Raw genomic sequence first — 17,810 nt, forward strand, 5'->3', positions numbered from 1 at the left:
TCGCTATTTATCCTGAAGAGGACGCGCTTAACGAGAACCTTGCGTATCGCCGGCGTGTGTTGTAAAACAACTTATATTTAACCATCTATTTATTCGCATAAACGAATCTGATTCAACAAGTTTTAAGTTTACAACACGCCTTTTTAATACTAAGGCTTATATATGATAATAATACAAGCATTTTATATTGTCACTAATTGCAACACCCCTATCGAACATGTAGCATTCGATACAGAGATGCTTTTTTGAGCACGATACATATCTGAAACTATTATAAAATATACTTAGATACCTACGCATGTTGCAGGTACAAATAGGATACGTTTATATTTTTATTGATTAACAAACAACCTAGCACATAGATGGGAGGCGGCCTTAAAAGGGCTGGGTAGTTTGTTTGGATATAATACTAGAAGACCGACTTAGTCCACGTTTAAAATTCTGTTACAATTAGATAGAATACTATACTAAAAAGATATAAATCTAAAAACAAATTTTAAACGTCAATTATACAATAATTATAATGTCATAGGCACATCTACAGTTTCTTGCGCCGTTTCTTCTCTCTCAGAGCGCCATTTGTTTCCGAAGCGGTAGTAGTAGGTAATATACTAGATATTAGAAATGACATCAAAAATAATTCTAAAGGAATCAATTTTGAGAAAATAAATGCCTTTTTTTTTCATCAATTTTGTATACTATAATGGCATATAAGTACCTAATACTTAGTGGTATTGATGTCTGAATAAGTTAATATTTATTAATAATTACTATTTATATCCTCAAAAAAATATTTTAATGAATACAATGCTCTTTTTTATCAAGACTTCCATGACTTTTAATGTAGAATATATTTTCGCATTTAATATTATCAGTATTGTAAATTGTTAGTCCCATGCAAAAGATGCTGTTTCGATACAACTCTGTTCTGGATTTCAAAGCTCGTGATTTGTGGTGGTTTCGGTTCGAAATTAAGGTTTCATTTTTATTAGTATTACCGCTACCTCATTCATATCATAAATTGATTTTAACAAAGTGAGGTTAACATGAGTCGGTTGCATGCAGTGAGCAAATAGACTTTACTCAACATAACCAGGAGTAACTCTCGAACTCTGGAAACTTAAAGGTCACTTGGTAAAAATAATCCCAACGATGTAGATTTTTCCAAGAGGCCTACGAAGACCATCGCCACACTGAGCCTAAAAGCCCTCAAAATTCAGGCAGTGGACCTACCCCCAGTTATGCACCCATGAGTATACGAGGATATGAGGATGTGATTCAGATACATCTAAGAACTTCTATTTTGCAAGAGAATAATTTCTCTAGTCTTTAGCCCAACTACCTCAGCTTAGTCATCACTTGGGCGTGCGTCCGGGCATATGCAGGCTAAATAGATCTACAGTTAATAATACCCACTGGTCTCTCACAATTCAAACCATGTTTAAATATATAAACAAACAGTGTAGGCCAATAACGCTCCTGTGAATATGATTCGTACAGTTTTCATTAAGTATGTGTGTGCGTGTTTGTCTGTGTGTGTGTGTATGTGTGTGTCTCAGAGGCCCCGACTCCCGGTGAACATTCATTTCTGAAATTCTCTGATGAATTCTGATTAACACTTAATTTTGCGATGTCGTATTCCTTATAAATAAGGTATGATGCCATCCTTTGATCCATGATACTGACGGAACACCGTTGATTATAAACACACGCAGTTTCAATGTCAGGCTCAAACAATAGATGCATCATGCATAGAACAATATTTTAAATTTGATCATATTATGGTAAATAAAAATACGTTTTGAACATGTAAATATTTACTCAACAAAATAATATTGGATAGTTACAATTTGCACATCATTTTAATATATATTATGAAAATATGATGATTTTATTCAATTTAAATTTCAAACATGGTTATAATGTAAAAATAATAAACACATGGTGCAATTATAACAATTTGTTCAATAATTTAACGACAAAACACTTACACTTAAAACTACACAACTTAAAATTACTGTTGTGTTGGCATCGACACCGCAGCCTTAGCATGTGACACATCACTTTGCCTCCAGAATGACACGACAGTCTTCAGTTCTGTGAAGAAATCAATACCTTGCTTGCCACAGAAGTGGTTTGTACCCAAGAAGCTACCACGAGTGCCAGTGAACGAAAACATTGATAATGGCACTGGAATTGGCACATTTACTCCTACTTGACCGACGTCTATTTCCGAAGCGAATTTCCTCGCAGTGGCACCATTGGTGGTAAATACAGCAGTTCCATTACCGTACGGATTTGCGTTGATTAATTGTATCGCTTCATCTAATGTCTCAACGAATAGACAGACAAGGACCGGGCCGAATATTTCCTCTTTGTAGCACTCCATATTCGGTGTTACATGAGTCAAAATGCTGGGACCAACGAAGTTGCCGTTTTCGAAGCCTGACACTTTGATTCCGCGGCCATCAAGAACCAATTTGGCACCGTCTTTAACTCCTATTAAAAATTTATTATTGTAAATAAGAAAGTTATTAATGTACATAAAAAATAGTGGGGTGCCTATTTTTTTCATTATAGTCGATGTCATATATATGCTGATAAACTGAAGCCAACTTCCTTCGCGCCAAATACCCGCTGACCACAGGGTGATAAGCCGCAGGCCAATGGGTTAGGGAATATACATTGCGCTATGTTTTTCAGTTCATCCTATAGTGAAAATCATTGATTGTCAGTGATAGGCACAAATTAACTGAATACTTAGGGACACTGCAAAGAAATCGGGGAAGACAGCAAAATTACCTAACTACAAGGGTTGCTCTTCAAACAAAAATGGAGTCGTAGGGGAAGCAAAACGAAATTAGAGATTATTTACCTGTATTCAGAAATTAATCATAAAATACAAATCTAGAATATAATGTTAGAGCCGTACTCATACAGCTTATTAGAATAATTCTTATCATCAAAGAATTGTTACATAATATTTATTTTTATAATGATGTTCAAGACAAAATAATCAAACCTTTAATTCAATTCATTGAAAATGTGAGTGCTTACCTGACTCAATAAGTCTCAAAATCCTCTGTTTCGCGTTAACAGATATGACGGGGCCAACATCGGTGCCGGGTACGTGTCCTGCGTTCACTTTCAGAGCCCGAGCGCGTTCAATCAAATCCGGGATCCATTCCTTTGCCTCACCTAATAAGCGGAACTTATTTATTTATAATTTAGTTTATTAGGAGGAAAAACAGTTCAACAGTAGAACAATTGCCATAATATCTGTGTAAGTACAACTTTAATATGATACCGCGACAACTACGCATATATATATTTAGCTTCGCTGCGGCGATATTGTCACGGCAAGGAGGTTTGTGTCGCCGCAGTACGTCTAGATATGAAATTCTTCATATAATTGGTCTATCCACAACGTTGGCCCAACTTTGTGGTCTGCAGCGAGGAGGAGCTTCCCTCTACTTTTCCTAGCAATATAAACAATAACTCACCGACAAACACGGCGGTACTGAGGGCCATGCACCTCTGTCCAGCCGCCCCGAAGGCCGCCCCTGTGAGCTGGTTCAGCGTGTGCTCCTTGTTGGCATCTGGCATTATGACACCGTGATTCTTGGCTCCCATGTTGCTTTGTACTCGCTTACCTGTCAACATACAACCTTTTGTGATATAGGGACTAACGCGTCTCACGGAAGTTGTTATCTCCGCTTTCTGGTATACTTTTTATGATAAGACATGACGAAACGAATGAAACGGGGCCTGATGGCATGTGATATGCTTTGCTCACTACAAAGCAGGGAAACCCCAACATTGAGGGAACTGAGCAGCATCGCTATTACGCTCGTTACCTTAGAACATCACAGACAGAAGTCTTAGCAGCCGTCTTAATTCTTGAAACCTAAAAACCTGGCCACTCAGAAAAATTTGCGAAAAAAAGTTTTTATGTACAAAGCCCTGGCTAATTGTAGGTTTCTCCATATTTTTTTAATCGTGTGTCATTGTCAAAAATTACAATGTTTTTTTTTACGATTTCAAATGCGGCCTTAAAGCAGACGAGTCATTTGTTCGACAATAAAAGGCGTTTATCGATAAAGGCCCTTCTAAAGCCACCATCTACCGTTGGGCACTGAAAAAAGAAATGGTCGTCCTTCGACCGCTGTTACCGAGGAAAATGTGCTAGAAGTGAAAAATTAAATTCAAGAAAACAAACAAATTACATATGAAGAATTTTAGCATGTATTTACAGAATTGATGGAAGAGCGTTCACAAGATTCTACACGAGCACCTTCACGTAGAAGGATAGTTTCGCGCCGCATCAATAAATTCGAAGCAGGCTTGTCTTCGCCCGTTTACGACGTTTTGACAGGTGACGAATTCTGCATTTATTTATTCGATCCGGAAACAAAGCGTCAGTCGACATTTTGGCTGTTTCAAAACGAACCAACGCCTATAAAAGTGAAGCGATCGAGAATCGCATGTAAAATTTTGATCGCTAGTTTATGTCAATTCCATTAGGATATCAGTGCTGCATTCATGCCGAATAGTATACTAAAAAATGCCTAAGACAGTTCCGATCTAGTACCGTGTGACTTCTGTTTATTCCCTTAAATAAAAATCAAGATAAAGGGATCCAGTTTTCGTCGCCGGAAGATGCGCTAAGGGCGTTCGAGAAGGCCGTAGAAGAGGTATCTGCGGCAGACTGGAAAGTGTTTCTAAAAGTGGTTTTGACGCATGAGTCTTATAGAAATAGCTCTTGTCATTTTGATACTCTCGACTCTTCATTTATAAACACAGATAAAATGAAAACATACCAGCGGCTGAAGCTCTCGAGTATATATGTGTGCCCGCAGCGTCGCCTCCGACGAAGGAGACCGCTTTGATATCAGGATGGTCGCAGAAGTAGTTCACAGTATCGTGGGTGCCGTGAACGACCTACCACAATCATATTGAATCATTTTTTATATTATTATGCTATACAATTATATATTTCTCAAATGATATTGGTGTATGCAAGGAGTGGATTACGGGTTCAAGTGAATCATTATTTAAGGTGATCACATGAGTAAATAAACAGTGTACAGAGATAAAGTTTCATACAACCACGCGAAATGGTTGCACTACTACAATGAACAGGGGCATGGGGGAGTGTCCACTGGCCGCTTGTTGCAGTTGACAATCTCAGGGTTAACGCGAATGCAAGCTTGAATATTTTAACATAAACAAGAGAAAATTTTTGTACACCTGCATAAGTACGGTGGCAATGCAATAATATGATATTGTACATAATCTGAAGATACAGCCAGGATTATCTCTTCAATAGGAAACTCTTCAACGGTTAGTAGCAGGGTCACGATATTTTGTATGTACGTTTAGTTTTGATATCTAATCACGTTTTTACTACTTGCTGCTGCAGTGATGATGACGATGGAACTCTTTATTCGTTTAGGAGCAAGGACGCGAAACATTGTATGTAAATTTAATTTAATTTTAAAAATAATGATATTTAGTGTTATTTCAACCAATCTACACAAAAACCTGCAGCTGCAGATATGACTGTCTGCTCACGAGGGAACTCCTCAGTAGCTAATAAGATGAACATGAAACTTTTAATGTTTGATTTAGCTTAAGTTAAATAAGCATTTTAATAAAAGGTTATCATCAATACACGGTCTTTAAATGAAATAAATATTTAAAAATATGTATCTCCGAAGTTAAACGGGCTCCGCTGAAAATCAGTGCTGTGTCATAGCCACGGCAGTGTCACAGATAATACTGAGTCGGTGACCCATTTCCTGCACTGCACAGGAACTCTCCAATATTATTAAATCTATTACTATTTAAATACGTTCTTTTTTGGTTTGTTTTATACTTTTATCTTTTTATATTAAGTGTATCCTGTGAGTGTTTTGTGAAATAAATGCTTTTCTTTCTTTCTTTCTTAATAATTAAAATTAAACTCTCTTAAGAAGCTTTGTCTCTGGTTGTTTATTTACTCATGTGCCTGACGATTCAACACATTGAATCGTAACACGTAATGGTGTAAATGCTATTCAATAAAGACATTTTGAATTTTTTGATTTTTTATAAGGAATATTATATGAATAGGTCGGGATGTGGACTCCATCTTTTGCCCTAATCACTTGCTTGAGCAGTATTGGCAAATATAAGGGAGCAATGTACTGCGGATTAGAATTAATCAATATTTGAGGATTTTTTAATGAGGGTAATGCCGGGTCCACAAAATATGATAAACGACGGAGAGAAAAAGAGAACAAAAGAGACAGAGTGTGTGTATGGTTGATTTGAAGGCGAGTGAAAGAAAAGGCAGACCTGAAGCTTGCTGTAGGTCGCCGTAGTTCGTTGGATGTGGACAAGGCCTAAGCAATGTTTATGTGGTCACTTACATCTAATAGAGCCAGGCTTTGTACGTTAATAAATTAATAGATAGATTCATTTACAAATCAGGCCAAAGCAACATTCGGCCACCTGTTATCAGTACAGGCAACAGATATTCAGTAAATAATCTCACTAATATTACTGTGAAGTATGTTCCAACATACATTGACAACACCTGGAGGTGCTCCAGCCTCTTGAAGCAGCTCCATCATCATCACCGTCGCTCCCGGATCTTGCTCAGAAGGCTTGATGAGACATGTGTTGCCAGTCACTATTGCAGGCGGGAACATCCAAAGCGGAATCATTACTGGAAAATTAAATGCTGCGACACCTAGAACAAAGCAAAGATTGAATAGGTCAGGAATACATACAGAGTATGTGTGTCATAGTGAAGTAAATAATAAATAAAAAAAATACAACAAACTAAATATTTAAAGCATAGGAGGTTTTTATTATACACACAAGATTTTTTTAATATAATAATCATATAGCCATAAGATAATTCTGAAATTACTCGTAGAGTCTTTCAGTCTGAACTTGATAGTACAGGAAGTTAAAAAAAATGTTTGCATTGTTCTTATTTGTATCGTTATCTTTAATAATTTTTAAATAGATTACATCCATGTTACTCAGTTGTAACAATAGTTTTTTTTATTGAAAGGGGGCAAACGGGCCAGAGGCTCACGGGATGGGGAGAGGTGAGGCAACCGCCCATGGACATCCGCAACAACAGGTGTGTCAAGAAATCGTTGCCGGCCTTTAAGGTGGGAGTATGCTTTTTTCTTGAAGGTCCCTAGGTCGTATCTGTTCGGGAAGACCGCTGCCGGTTGTGGAATGCCAGACGTCTACGTGATGCGGATGGTACTTTGCACGTAATGTCCGATTATGGACTCCCATGGAGTGCTTCAACTTTACCCCTTTCAGGAGATTCAAATTGTGTGTATGTTATTATATACATATATACGTCTAGATAGTCTCTTGCTGTTAGGCAACCAATAAAAACAGTCCAGGAATATTAGTTTAGTGTGCGTGACAAGCTACGTCTTATTCTTTTGTTAGTGTGCGTGAATTGCTCAAAATAGAGGTTAGTTCTAAACTCAATTTTTTTCGACGTTTTGACAGCTGTCATCTATACAGGCACATAAATGATCTAAGTTTCTTACCACCAACAACTCCTAACGGTGTTTTATAGCTATGTGTGTCCATATCCTTCGCGATGTTCTGAATGCAGTCTCCCAGCTGAAGAGTGGTTATGCTACAACAGTGCTCCACAGATTCTGTCAAGCAATGAAAATATTAATTATACCACTGATACCAGGCTTTTAAGTGTCTTGAAAATTACCGACAGCGCTCTACCCGCTTTGTGAAAGGCAATCATTGCAATTCTGCTTTCTTTAATACAATTATTCGATTATTGGAATTTAATAATAACCTCGGAAAAAGTTTCTTTATTGCAAAATATAATTGTAATAATAGAATTGTAAAATTAAATATACTAGCAATGTAAATTATTATGTAGGAGTAGTAGTAAGTATTTGTTATGTTAGAAGCCGCCTCTGTTTGTTGCCAGTGATCTCCTAAACTAATGAACGGATTTTAATGGAGATTACTGCATGGAGTGCAGTTTAGTCCAACTTGAGAGATTGGATATTTTTAATTTTTTAATTCGATTTGGGACCTATAATTATTTTTAAGGTTTGTTTCCAATATTTGTTTTGTATAGACATATTTTCTATGAGAGAATGTATTGACGCACGGTTTGACAGATCTGCTGTCAGGGAACATATTTTATGAAATAATTCTTGATGTTATATCTATATATAACATCAGCTGATCAGCTATACTAGCTGACCCGACATGCGTTGTCTGTACATAATAAATAATATACTGTTTTTTTTGGATTTGTCAACAACATTTCATAACACCAAGAATTATTTCGTAACATATGCTCCTTGCTGTTATAATATGTTCATACAAAACAAATATTGGAAATAAAAATAATTATGGATCCCAAATCGAAATAAAAACTATCCTATCTCTCAAGTTGGACTAAACTGCAGTCCATGAAGTAATCCCCATTAAAATCCGTTCATTAGTTTAGGAGTCCACCGCGGACAAACAACGTGTCACGTAATTTATATATATATGTATATATATTATTGACAAATTCATAAAAACAGTATTAAACGTCTGTCGAGTCAGCTAGTATGATATATTTTATAGGATACTAAATATTAATAATAATATTGACACACTTTTACGATGTATTTAATACAATATACATACAACAAACATATTCATCATATAAATGATTGCACCTACCGGGATTCGAACCCGGGACCTCAAGCTTAGTAGACAGGGTCACTAACCATTCGGCGGGTCGTCAAATGAGACATTTCTACATGATAATTATCAACAGCTAAAAAAGTATTTTATAGTTATTAAATAGTAATTCATTAAACTGAAAATAAAATCGTTAGTTCTATTGTCCTGAATTAGCTGGGCACCAGTGTATAATATATTAGTTACATACGTATTCCTCTGAGCACATCTCCCTCAGCATCGGCGATGGTCTTCCCTTGTTCCTCAGTTATTTTAGCTGCTAATTTACTTTGATTTTCTCTCAGTAACCGCGCAAACCTAAAATTCATACAACATTATTCAAAGAATGAAAACTCGTGACAGCTAGTTATTTGAATTGTTCATTATGTATAAACTTGAATGAAATACATTTCTAAGAATGAAGCCTTTGTTGAAACAAACGTATAATTTTGTCTTACGATGTGGGGTAAAATACATTATTTTTAGCAAGTCATCGTCTTCTGCGACGATTGTATAATAATTTATTTAAATGGAGTGCATTTAAATTATACATCGTCACTACACTAGGTGATACAAATGATCGTTTGTCGTATTATTTAAAATGTCATATTTCATGAATTCGCCGTTGATATTGACGCCCAGCCCGTGCCAGTCCAGAAGCTTAGAGACATCTTCCAATGCAGCGGTGAACAGCTTGGGCGATATGCCTTGTTTGACTCCCCGCTGCAGGATAGCCTTCGAGATCTGATCCTGGAGACGGACGGACATGGTCGCGTTTCCATGCATACACCTAAACGCTTCGATATATCGATAATCAATGTGAAGAGAGCGCAGCACCGCCCAGATGTCGATCAAATAAAAGGCTTTCTCATAGTCCAAGAACGCTAAGCATAGTGGCTGGTTATACTCCTCCGTCTTCTGTATAACCTGCCGCAGCGTATGATGTATGAGGTCTATAGTGCTAAGGCCCTTTTTTTCGGAATCCGGCTTGTTTGGGTGGAAGGAAGTCGAACCTGCGCACGAGAAGATTCGTGGTAACCCTAGAAAACAGCTTATATACATGGCTCAGAGATATGGGTCTAAAGTTCTTCAAAAGCATTTTATCGCCCTTTTTAAAAAACAGCACCATTATACTTCTATCCCATGCTTGCGGCGTTTTGGCCCTCGAGGATAACGGAAATAAATAGCCTCTAGAGTTTCTTAAGCACCAGTTGAGCTATTTCAGAAGCTCGGCTGTAATTCCATCATCACCCGGCGCCTTGTTGTTTTCGGGCCTTACTCTTCTTGGCTCTTGGGTCTTCAGCCTTGTTGGTAACAGGTGCCCGAGCAGTCGTGTATCCGTAGAACTTTTCAAACTCCCTTAAAAGTTCGGGTGTAGACGATACGACCCTGCCGTCACCGGTCTTTAGCTTCGTCAGTTGCCTCTGCCCAATAGAGAAATCTAATGCGAATACTTGTGAGCCTTTGTTGCGCTCTATGGCCGCCTTCAAACAATCTGTGTAATGGCGGCGTATATCGCGAGTCAATGACTTGGAGATCTGTCTATTTAGCTGCCTATACTGGGATCCATCGTCCGGGCACTGAAGGGCCATTTGGTGTCTTGCATCCATCAATTTGAGGGTAGAGTCTGAGATTTTTCCCGTTCTTTTTGAACGGATGGCCTTAAATAACTTAGACCCTGCCGTTTGAACAGCTGCCACGGACCTATTATGAAACTCGTCCACGTCAACGCAATCACCGAGGACTTCGGAGCGGTTAAGAAATTCGTGTTGAAAGTTTTGCGGGTTTTAAATCTGGATCCGTTACAGTTTTGGATTGATATTCAATGTGCCTCTTACAATGCGGTGATTACTCCCAGTTTTCACTGAGATGATCACAGAGACATCATATGAATATATGTGCCTTGGTCGACATAATGAAGTCAAGTCACCATCGGGGCTGATCCAAGTCCATTTGCGTTGTTCTGGCTTCATGAAGATGGAGTTAACATACAGAGATCCTCCTTCTGGGCAAATGTAGCGGCGATGAACTCATCGCCGCTTTAGCGTCGATGTCTCCCATGACAACGTTGAAGTGGGTCTTAGGAGTGTGAATGGCTGTTGAGATGCCCTCATACATGGCCTCCACCTCCTAGTCTGAGTGTGTCGAAGTCGGGGCGTAAACCTGAATAACCTTCAGCGAATACCATTCTGTAATTCTGATCATTAGGTATGCTATTCGACCATCTCCCCAACTCAGTTACGTTGCTGTAGAGGAGGTGTCCGGAATTTAGGATTATCGAGTCTTCACCCTGTTTTCGGACCTCAGATAACCCTACGACATCCCATCGTAGACTGCTCAAAACATCCTCTAGTTCCCTAAACTTCTCGTCGGTCCATATATAAAATATAGTGTCTTGACATTATATGTTGCCAATGGTCTTCGTTGGTGATGGCGTTGTTGAACCCGGGGATTCTTAGCTCCTCCTGCCCTGTCACTTATGTGGCTGCTACCACGGCCAAACCTCGCGCGTACGTCACTGCTCGCTCGTTAGCACTCGTGAGTCCCTACTGTCCATCACAACAATAATGACAACTACATCCCTAACATTTACCACCCATTTATGATAAAACATAGTATGTACAAAATTCTAACGCTAAGAGCCCAAATAATCGACCCTTTTTATTGATCCTACCTTAGGATATAATTTTACAGTGACATATACATAGGAACTTCATAGTTTGTCTAACATTTTATACATGAGTAGTGTATAAAAATTATCTTACTTGAACATAAGTTGTTGCCTGGTCATAATGGTGCTCTGGCTCCATGATTTGAAAGCTTTCTTAGCGGCTTCAAGAGCTGTATCTAACTCATCCTTTGTCGTCTCTGGGACTCTGAAATCAAAGTAAGTTAATCTGTGATTTTAAAGATAATACATTAAATTACACCCTATAGTTACTTATGTATATGAAAGAAAGCGCGGAGAATAATACTCCAACAACACATCGTGAGAGCAGACAAATTTAATAGGAATAGTACATTATTTAAGTGATGAACATAAATTTAATGTAAAAAATGTTTACGAAACAAGAAGTGTAAGAGTAAGAAAATTATATCAGCCAAAGTTTAAGAATTATTATGGAGAACGACAAAGTGTATATTACCAATGGTTTTGAATGATATATAATTACTCAGGCAAACACCAAAAATGAGCAAGTGTTGTATAAAAACCGACCTAAAAAAGTCTTACTTTTAGAAAATGTGTGATAATGTTAATAACTTCGTTCGTAGGTTCTAAATATAAAATATTTTTCCGTTTCAGTTTTAAGAGTATGCATTGTAAAAATTATTATTAATAATATATCTTTAACATTGTGTACTGCTTTATAAATAAATAAATAAAAACAACTGTCCGGAACACTCCCTGAGATAGATGCGGTAGAAGACACACAATGAAGCGACGTCCCTACCCAACGCCAGGTGATCGAGCATACCCGCAGCACTGGATCCCAAAAAATTCAAGCAGCTCTGCGTTGCACGAAAATAAATGGTTCGAGGGCTATGGGGTGCCTATTGGGGTGCGCCAGACGAGAGATGATGGCAATACTCCATATGTGGACCTGCGCTTTGTAGAGCGCTAGAATGAGGGCCTGCTTGAAGTATTGCCGCGCTCTATTTGTGACCCCAGTTTCTTCGAAGCCAATTTGGTTTTTCCCTCTAGATGACCGCAGTATTAGCAATCGCTCGAGATTGCGAGATCCAGTATTCCGATACTAGGCGAAGCTTTAAGGGAGGTGTTGTCGAAGAGCGGTGATACGACAAATGAGGTTATTTTAGTACAAAACGCGCAATTTTGAGTCTTCTGAGTAAATTGGACCCCATTCCGCGACTTTCTCAAGAGAGGACTCGATAGAAGACAGAAGTTTCTCCCGGCACTGGTTGACGATTTCCCGAGACAGACCTGCATGGCCCGTGTTTACGGCATCACCAGTGCTGTCGTCTGCATAGCAATGGATGTTGGAGGTGTCCAACATATCATTGATATGCCGAAGAAAAAGTGTAGGAGATAGCACATAGCCTTGAGGCACTCCAGCGTTCACGGGCTTCGGGTTCGAGAAATAACCGTCGACAACGATCTGTATGCTGCGCCCAGTGAAGAAGCTGGCGGTCCATTTGCAAAAGCCTTCGGGATGCCCAAATGATGGAAGTTTTGAGAGAAGCACCTTCTGCCATACACGATCAAAGGCCTTCGCTATATCCAGCCTAACTGCCAGGCCTTCTCCCTTGCTTTTGATAGCAGCCGACTATCTATGTGTGAGGTATACGAGAAAATCTCTTGCCGACCGACCATCGCGAAAGCCGTACTGTCGGTCGTTGATCAACTGGTGACCCTCTAGGTATACCAAGAGCTGGCGGTTAATTTTGCTCTCCATTATTTTGTAGAGCAGGGAGGTGATAGCTATAGGCCTGTAGTTTGCTGGATCCGAACTGTCTCCTTTTATTTGGATCGAATGGACAAGGGCTGACTTCCATCAGTCAGGGACTATGCCTTTTGATATGTGTGCCGGAATAAGCGCGTTACCACCGGCATCAACTCAGGGGCACGCGATCCGGCTCGCTCGACTTCTTTACGTCCAACAGTTTTCTGTCTGAACTGTACTTCAGGTATAGAGCTCTGACACTGCGGGATGGTCGGCAGTGTTTTTCATATCTCTCCGGTCCTCAAAACTAACCTATGTGAAACATAGCGGCACTAGGCCGCTACTTACACCGGTATTCTGTGTGGGTATGGTAATTAACCCAGACGTGTCTGGCCCGTTCGTGCTGACGTCATAACACGGCTGCGTGACTCTCCTACTTCTAAAAGCCCTTAGTCGACACCCTTGGAGTTGGACTACCCTATTCTTTTTACGCCATGTGGAAGCACAGGAACAGTATTGATTAGATCAATGGTAGAATATCGTGGACGAAAACCTGATTTGGTTAGATTAACAAATCCATAATATCCTAAATATCTTCCAATTGTTTACTGTAGAAACAAGGAAAACCACAAAATGGGACCAAAGTGTGCCAATTAGTAATTTTATATGGAAAAGAATGTAAAATAAACAGATAATATAAGTGTATCTCAGATATCATCTTCCCAGTGTTTATTGTATAATAATAGTTGGAAACATATTAATCACTATTTTATCTGATAAAAACATACTAAGGCCTGTTTTGTATTGACATACTCATGTTATCTCCAGAGAAACAAACTATGTTATCATTATTGATGCAAAACTTTAGAAGACATTTAAGACTGAAAATTAAAGTCTTAAATCAACTATCATAGGGATCAGATCTTCTGGTTCATATACTTTACACTGGTATCTGTATTATGAGACATGTATATTACATGGATAAAACAGGACATATCACTACCTTATATATAGATTACTTTTTTAAATGTTATGAATGTCGATCTTTAATATAAATGATGCAAGTATTACAAAAAAAAAATTCATGCCTTTCGCCTCTACCAGGCAATTTCAGAAGCAAATGCGAGATAAACAGCTGTTTGAAGGATTGTTTAAGGTTGTTTGTGAAACAGCAGAAATTACACTTAAGTTTAATTTACACTATATTTTAAATTGCAATGGATATCTGCAAATTAACACCTAGTTCTATTAATTTTCTTATTTTGTAGAAGCTTAGTTAATAATTTAACTTTACAGCAATTGCATTCCTAAATAATTTAAGTAAATGGCCTTGCAATTTTTTGATAAAATAAAAGCAATTTCATGATAATTAACAAAACATTTATTTTAATATATTTTTACCTTCCAATGACTTCATTTGTTGCTGGATTTGTGAGTTCAATCCATTTGCTCGTTTTTGAATCCACAAATTGTCCGTCAATATACAACTTTGTTGTGGGTGCTGCACTGCTGTATTTCCTTTGTAGGAATAATTGAGACTGAAATATAGTCAATTATGAGACTAAGAGTCAATAAGACATCTTCAGACATTTGACATACAGGAAATAATGTGAATATTCTGGAATAACTTATAATTCTTTTGTTTCTTATTAATTTATGACTACTTAATTTTTTATGTAAGCCATCAAATGGGCATGGGTATTACTATAACTAGGGCTTCACAAACCCAACCCAGAATAAGTGAATCAAATTCCAAATATGGCCACTCTCTTGGCTTGAAACACCAAAAATTTGGCATTTAATGCCAGTATTGAATACAGTAGTGAAAGGCAATTATCCAAAGTATATAATATAGTTTATAAAAGTAGCACAATTGATTGCTATATATCAAAACTTCCCTCAGGTAAATGTTAAGATTTAATTATTTATTGTTTTGTTGGTAAAATATATTTATTTTTTAGTATGTAATATGTGTGAATTTTTTTGGATTGGTTTTGGTTGAATAGTTCTCAATATCAAACACAAACCAAATATTGTCAGTATCTCTAATCCAGTCAGGATAAATAGAATATTTAAGGAAATTACAACTTTAATCTTAAACTTGCTCTTAATAGTGATTTTCATTATTATAACACTAGAAATACTAATTCTAGTAAGCTTCACAAGATACATACATAGCTTTAAGGGTAAATGTAAACACTTTTATAATAAAGTCCCAGCCACTGTTCAGGCATTATCTATAAATAAATTTAATATTTTATTTAAATAGGCGCTGTCATAAATAATACTACTCCAGCTGAATATCTAAGTGATCGCACAGCCTGGGACTAGATTATGATTATTTTGTAGCAATAACAATGACAGTACAATATTGTTTATTTTATTAAAAAGAGCAGAAAAAAGAATGCTGGGAGTTTCTTGCGCCGCTTCCCTCTCAGAGTGCCATTAGTTTCCGAAGTGGTAGTAGTAGTAGATCAGAAATGACATCAAAAATAATTCTAAAGGAATCAATTTTTAGAAAATAAATGCCTTTTATTGTGAAATGAAACTCTAGGTTGCTTTTAGAATTTAATACACATAGCTGAATTTGTTGCAGTAATTATATTTTATATTTAAGATACACATGTGTTGCATAAAAAATAGGTTGGTATTTCCAAGTCAACAAAACAACATGATTGTGTAAATGATTGAACAAAACATGATGAAATTCTATTGGGTAAAAATATTCATCTATGCAGTAACAAAGGTGAGGCGAGCATTAATAATGTAACTGAAGGTGCTTTAAATTCCACCAGGTCGAATGATTTATTTGACTGACTGCATGACTAAAATACCATATTGATATCTAACAGACAAAAATTTGTGGTTCAGCTTAGCAAATAACTATTATTTGTCAGTAATTGATACAATGTATAGTACTAATAATAAAAATACTATAAATATAATATAAAGTACTCACTTCTGACTTCAATAATTTAATTATTGTAGAAGCCATCTTCCAACGAGGTGTATTATTATTTCGATTTAAAAACTATCTTGATAGTCGACTGTAGCTTTGTGACCAGAGGGGCCTGACTAACTGATTAAATTACAAAGCGATATATGGTGACCTTGCGCTTGAATTGATAAATTTAAATAATATTCCAAGTCGCTTGTCGACAATCGTCATCAAGTTTACATTTTAATATGATAATGATAGCTGTAGTATGAGATATTTTGGAACTCGTCGGGTTAGTGGATATATTCATTAAATATAAAAATTGAAACCAGTTTCCTACAATTTTTTTGTAATCTTAAGTCTTGACTAAATAAATTATTTACAAATATTACGTGGTTAATAATTACATAAGATAAAAATATAGTTTATTCGAAATTTTATAAACAAATACATTTTAAAAGTGTATAATTAATAAATTTCAAATTATGAGTGCAGTGTGCAATGTGCATGTGCAATAGATAATCTGATGTCAAAGTCATAGTAATTAATGACATATGACAATATTTGACAATTGACATAGTGTAATCGCCACAAATTTGATGAGGGTGAGAATTATTACAAATTATTGTAGTGCACTCGCCACTTTGGATTAACAAAACCTCTTTGGTTACAGAGTGAACTTTGTCAGTTAGATCATTTTACATAAAATGTACAACATTAGTAAAGATGCATAGGTACATTGAATATAAGATTCTTTAATAATATAAGGTAACTAATACAAGGTAATATAACGTAGCATAGATGCTACGTTTACGCATTAAAGAACCACATTCAGAGAAGATGTGTAACATGGTTTCATCTGCACTATTACAGATTCTACACGCTCTGCAATCTCTTAGGCCGAGGATTGAGAGTCCTAGTTTGTTTAACCTGTAGTTAGGTTGGGTTAGTTTTTCCTTACTAACCCTAGTACCTTATTCATGCGCAGCGGTTTTGTTGAAGCATTAGGGGCTTAGAGTTTGTTAAACACTGAGTTTTGCTCCAGGGTTTATTACACTCTTGTGAACATGATGTACCCAGGTTTGATTTAACAAGACTCGGTACACCGCAGAAGGGTTCAGGATCCCTGCATATCCTGGAACCACTGACCTGTATAAATACCACTGGACAGGCTGTTCCATATGTTTGACAGTTTTTTTTGTGCCTATTTGAAGCGCCACTCGCGAGCGTCCAGAGAACAAATTTTGACGTATAATGCAAATATCTGCGAAGGAACGTACAATACTCTGAAGTATTTATACATTTTGAATTAATTTTATTCGTTATTCGTATTATTTATACTTCAAGAATCAACGTAATAAAGTTGATTTTTTTTTTAATTAGTTTCCCACCATCTATCGATGTTTGCTGAGGTTGTCATCACTAGTTTTAGTACCGCAGGCTTAGCTACATGGCCAACAGCGCCAAAATGGCGAATATCAAATAGGTACAAAAAACACTATGACAGACGCCACTATTTGAGACTATAGCGGACAGAGCCGCCTGACTATCTACTTGAAGGGGCCGTTCATAAAATACGTCACACTTAAATCAGCTTTTTCTGACCCCCTCCCCCCTATTGTCACGCTGTGTCATACTTTCTGTGACCCCCCCTAGAAATATTTCGTCACAAAACATAAGCGTTACCAGTCCTCTCTTGGGGCAACTTAATACTGAAGTTGCTGATGAAGTTGAATTTCGGC

The 17,810-nt window shown here is 37.2% G+C and overlaps 3 protein-coding genes across 3 annotated transcripts in view; 1 reads left to right on the forward strand and 2 right to left on the reverse strand.

Moving 5' to 3' along the window:
* Positions 1–17,810, forward strand: part of LOC126968075 (retinol dehydrogenase 5) — a 180,134-nt gene that overhangs the window by 94,854 nt on the left and 67,470 nt on the right. The gene's annotated exons all lie outside the window — the stretch shown is intronic.
* The window catches only part of LOC126968081 (uncharacterized), an 89,075-nt gene that overhangs the window by 47,264 nt on the left and 24,001 nt on the right, over positions 1–17,810 (reverse strand). The window lies entirely within an intron of this gene.
* LOC126968064 (probable methylmalonate-semialdehyde dehydrogenase [acylating], mitochondrial) lies at positions 1,800–16,503 on the reverse strand. The gene is made up of 10 exons (XM_050812871.1): positions 16,090–16,503; positions 14,532–14,668; positions 11,493–11,603; positions 8,939–9,045; positions 7,569–7,682; positions 6,570–6,736; positions 4,821–4,941; positions 3,504–3,653; positions 3,058–3,198; positions 1,800–2,499 (listed from the first exon to the last, which is right to left on the reverse strand). The coding sequence occupies exons 1-10, from the start codon at positions 16,123–16,125 to the stop codon at positions 2,015–2,017; spliced, it is 1,569 nt and encodes a 522-aa protein (XP_050668828.1). The 5' UTR covers positions 16,126–16,503; the 3' UTR covers positions 1,800–2,014.

Source organism: Leptidea sinapis, chromosome 14, assembly GCF_905404315.1.
Source record: "Leptidea sinapis chromosome 14, ilLepSina1.1, whole genome shotgun sequence".
In the NCBI taxonomy this organism is placed as follows: Eukaryota; Metazoa; Arthropoda; class Insecta; order Lepidoptera; family Pieridae; genus Leptidea; species Leptidea sinapis.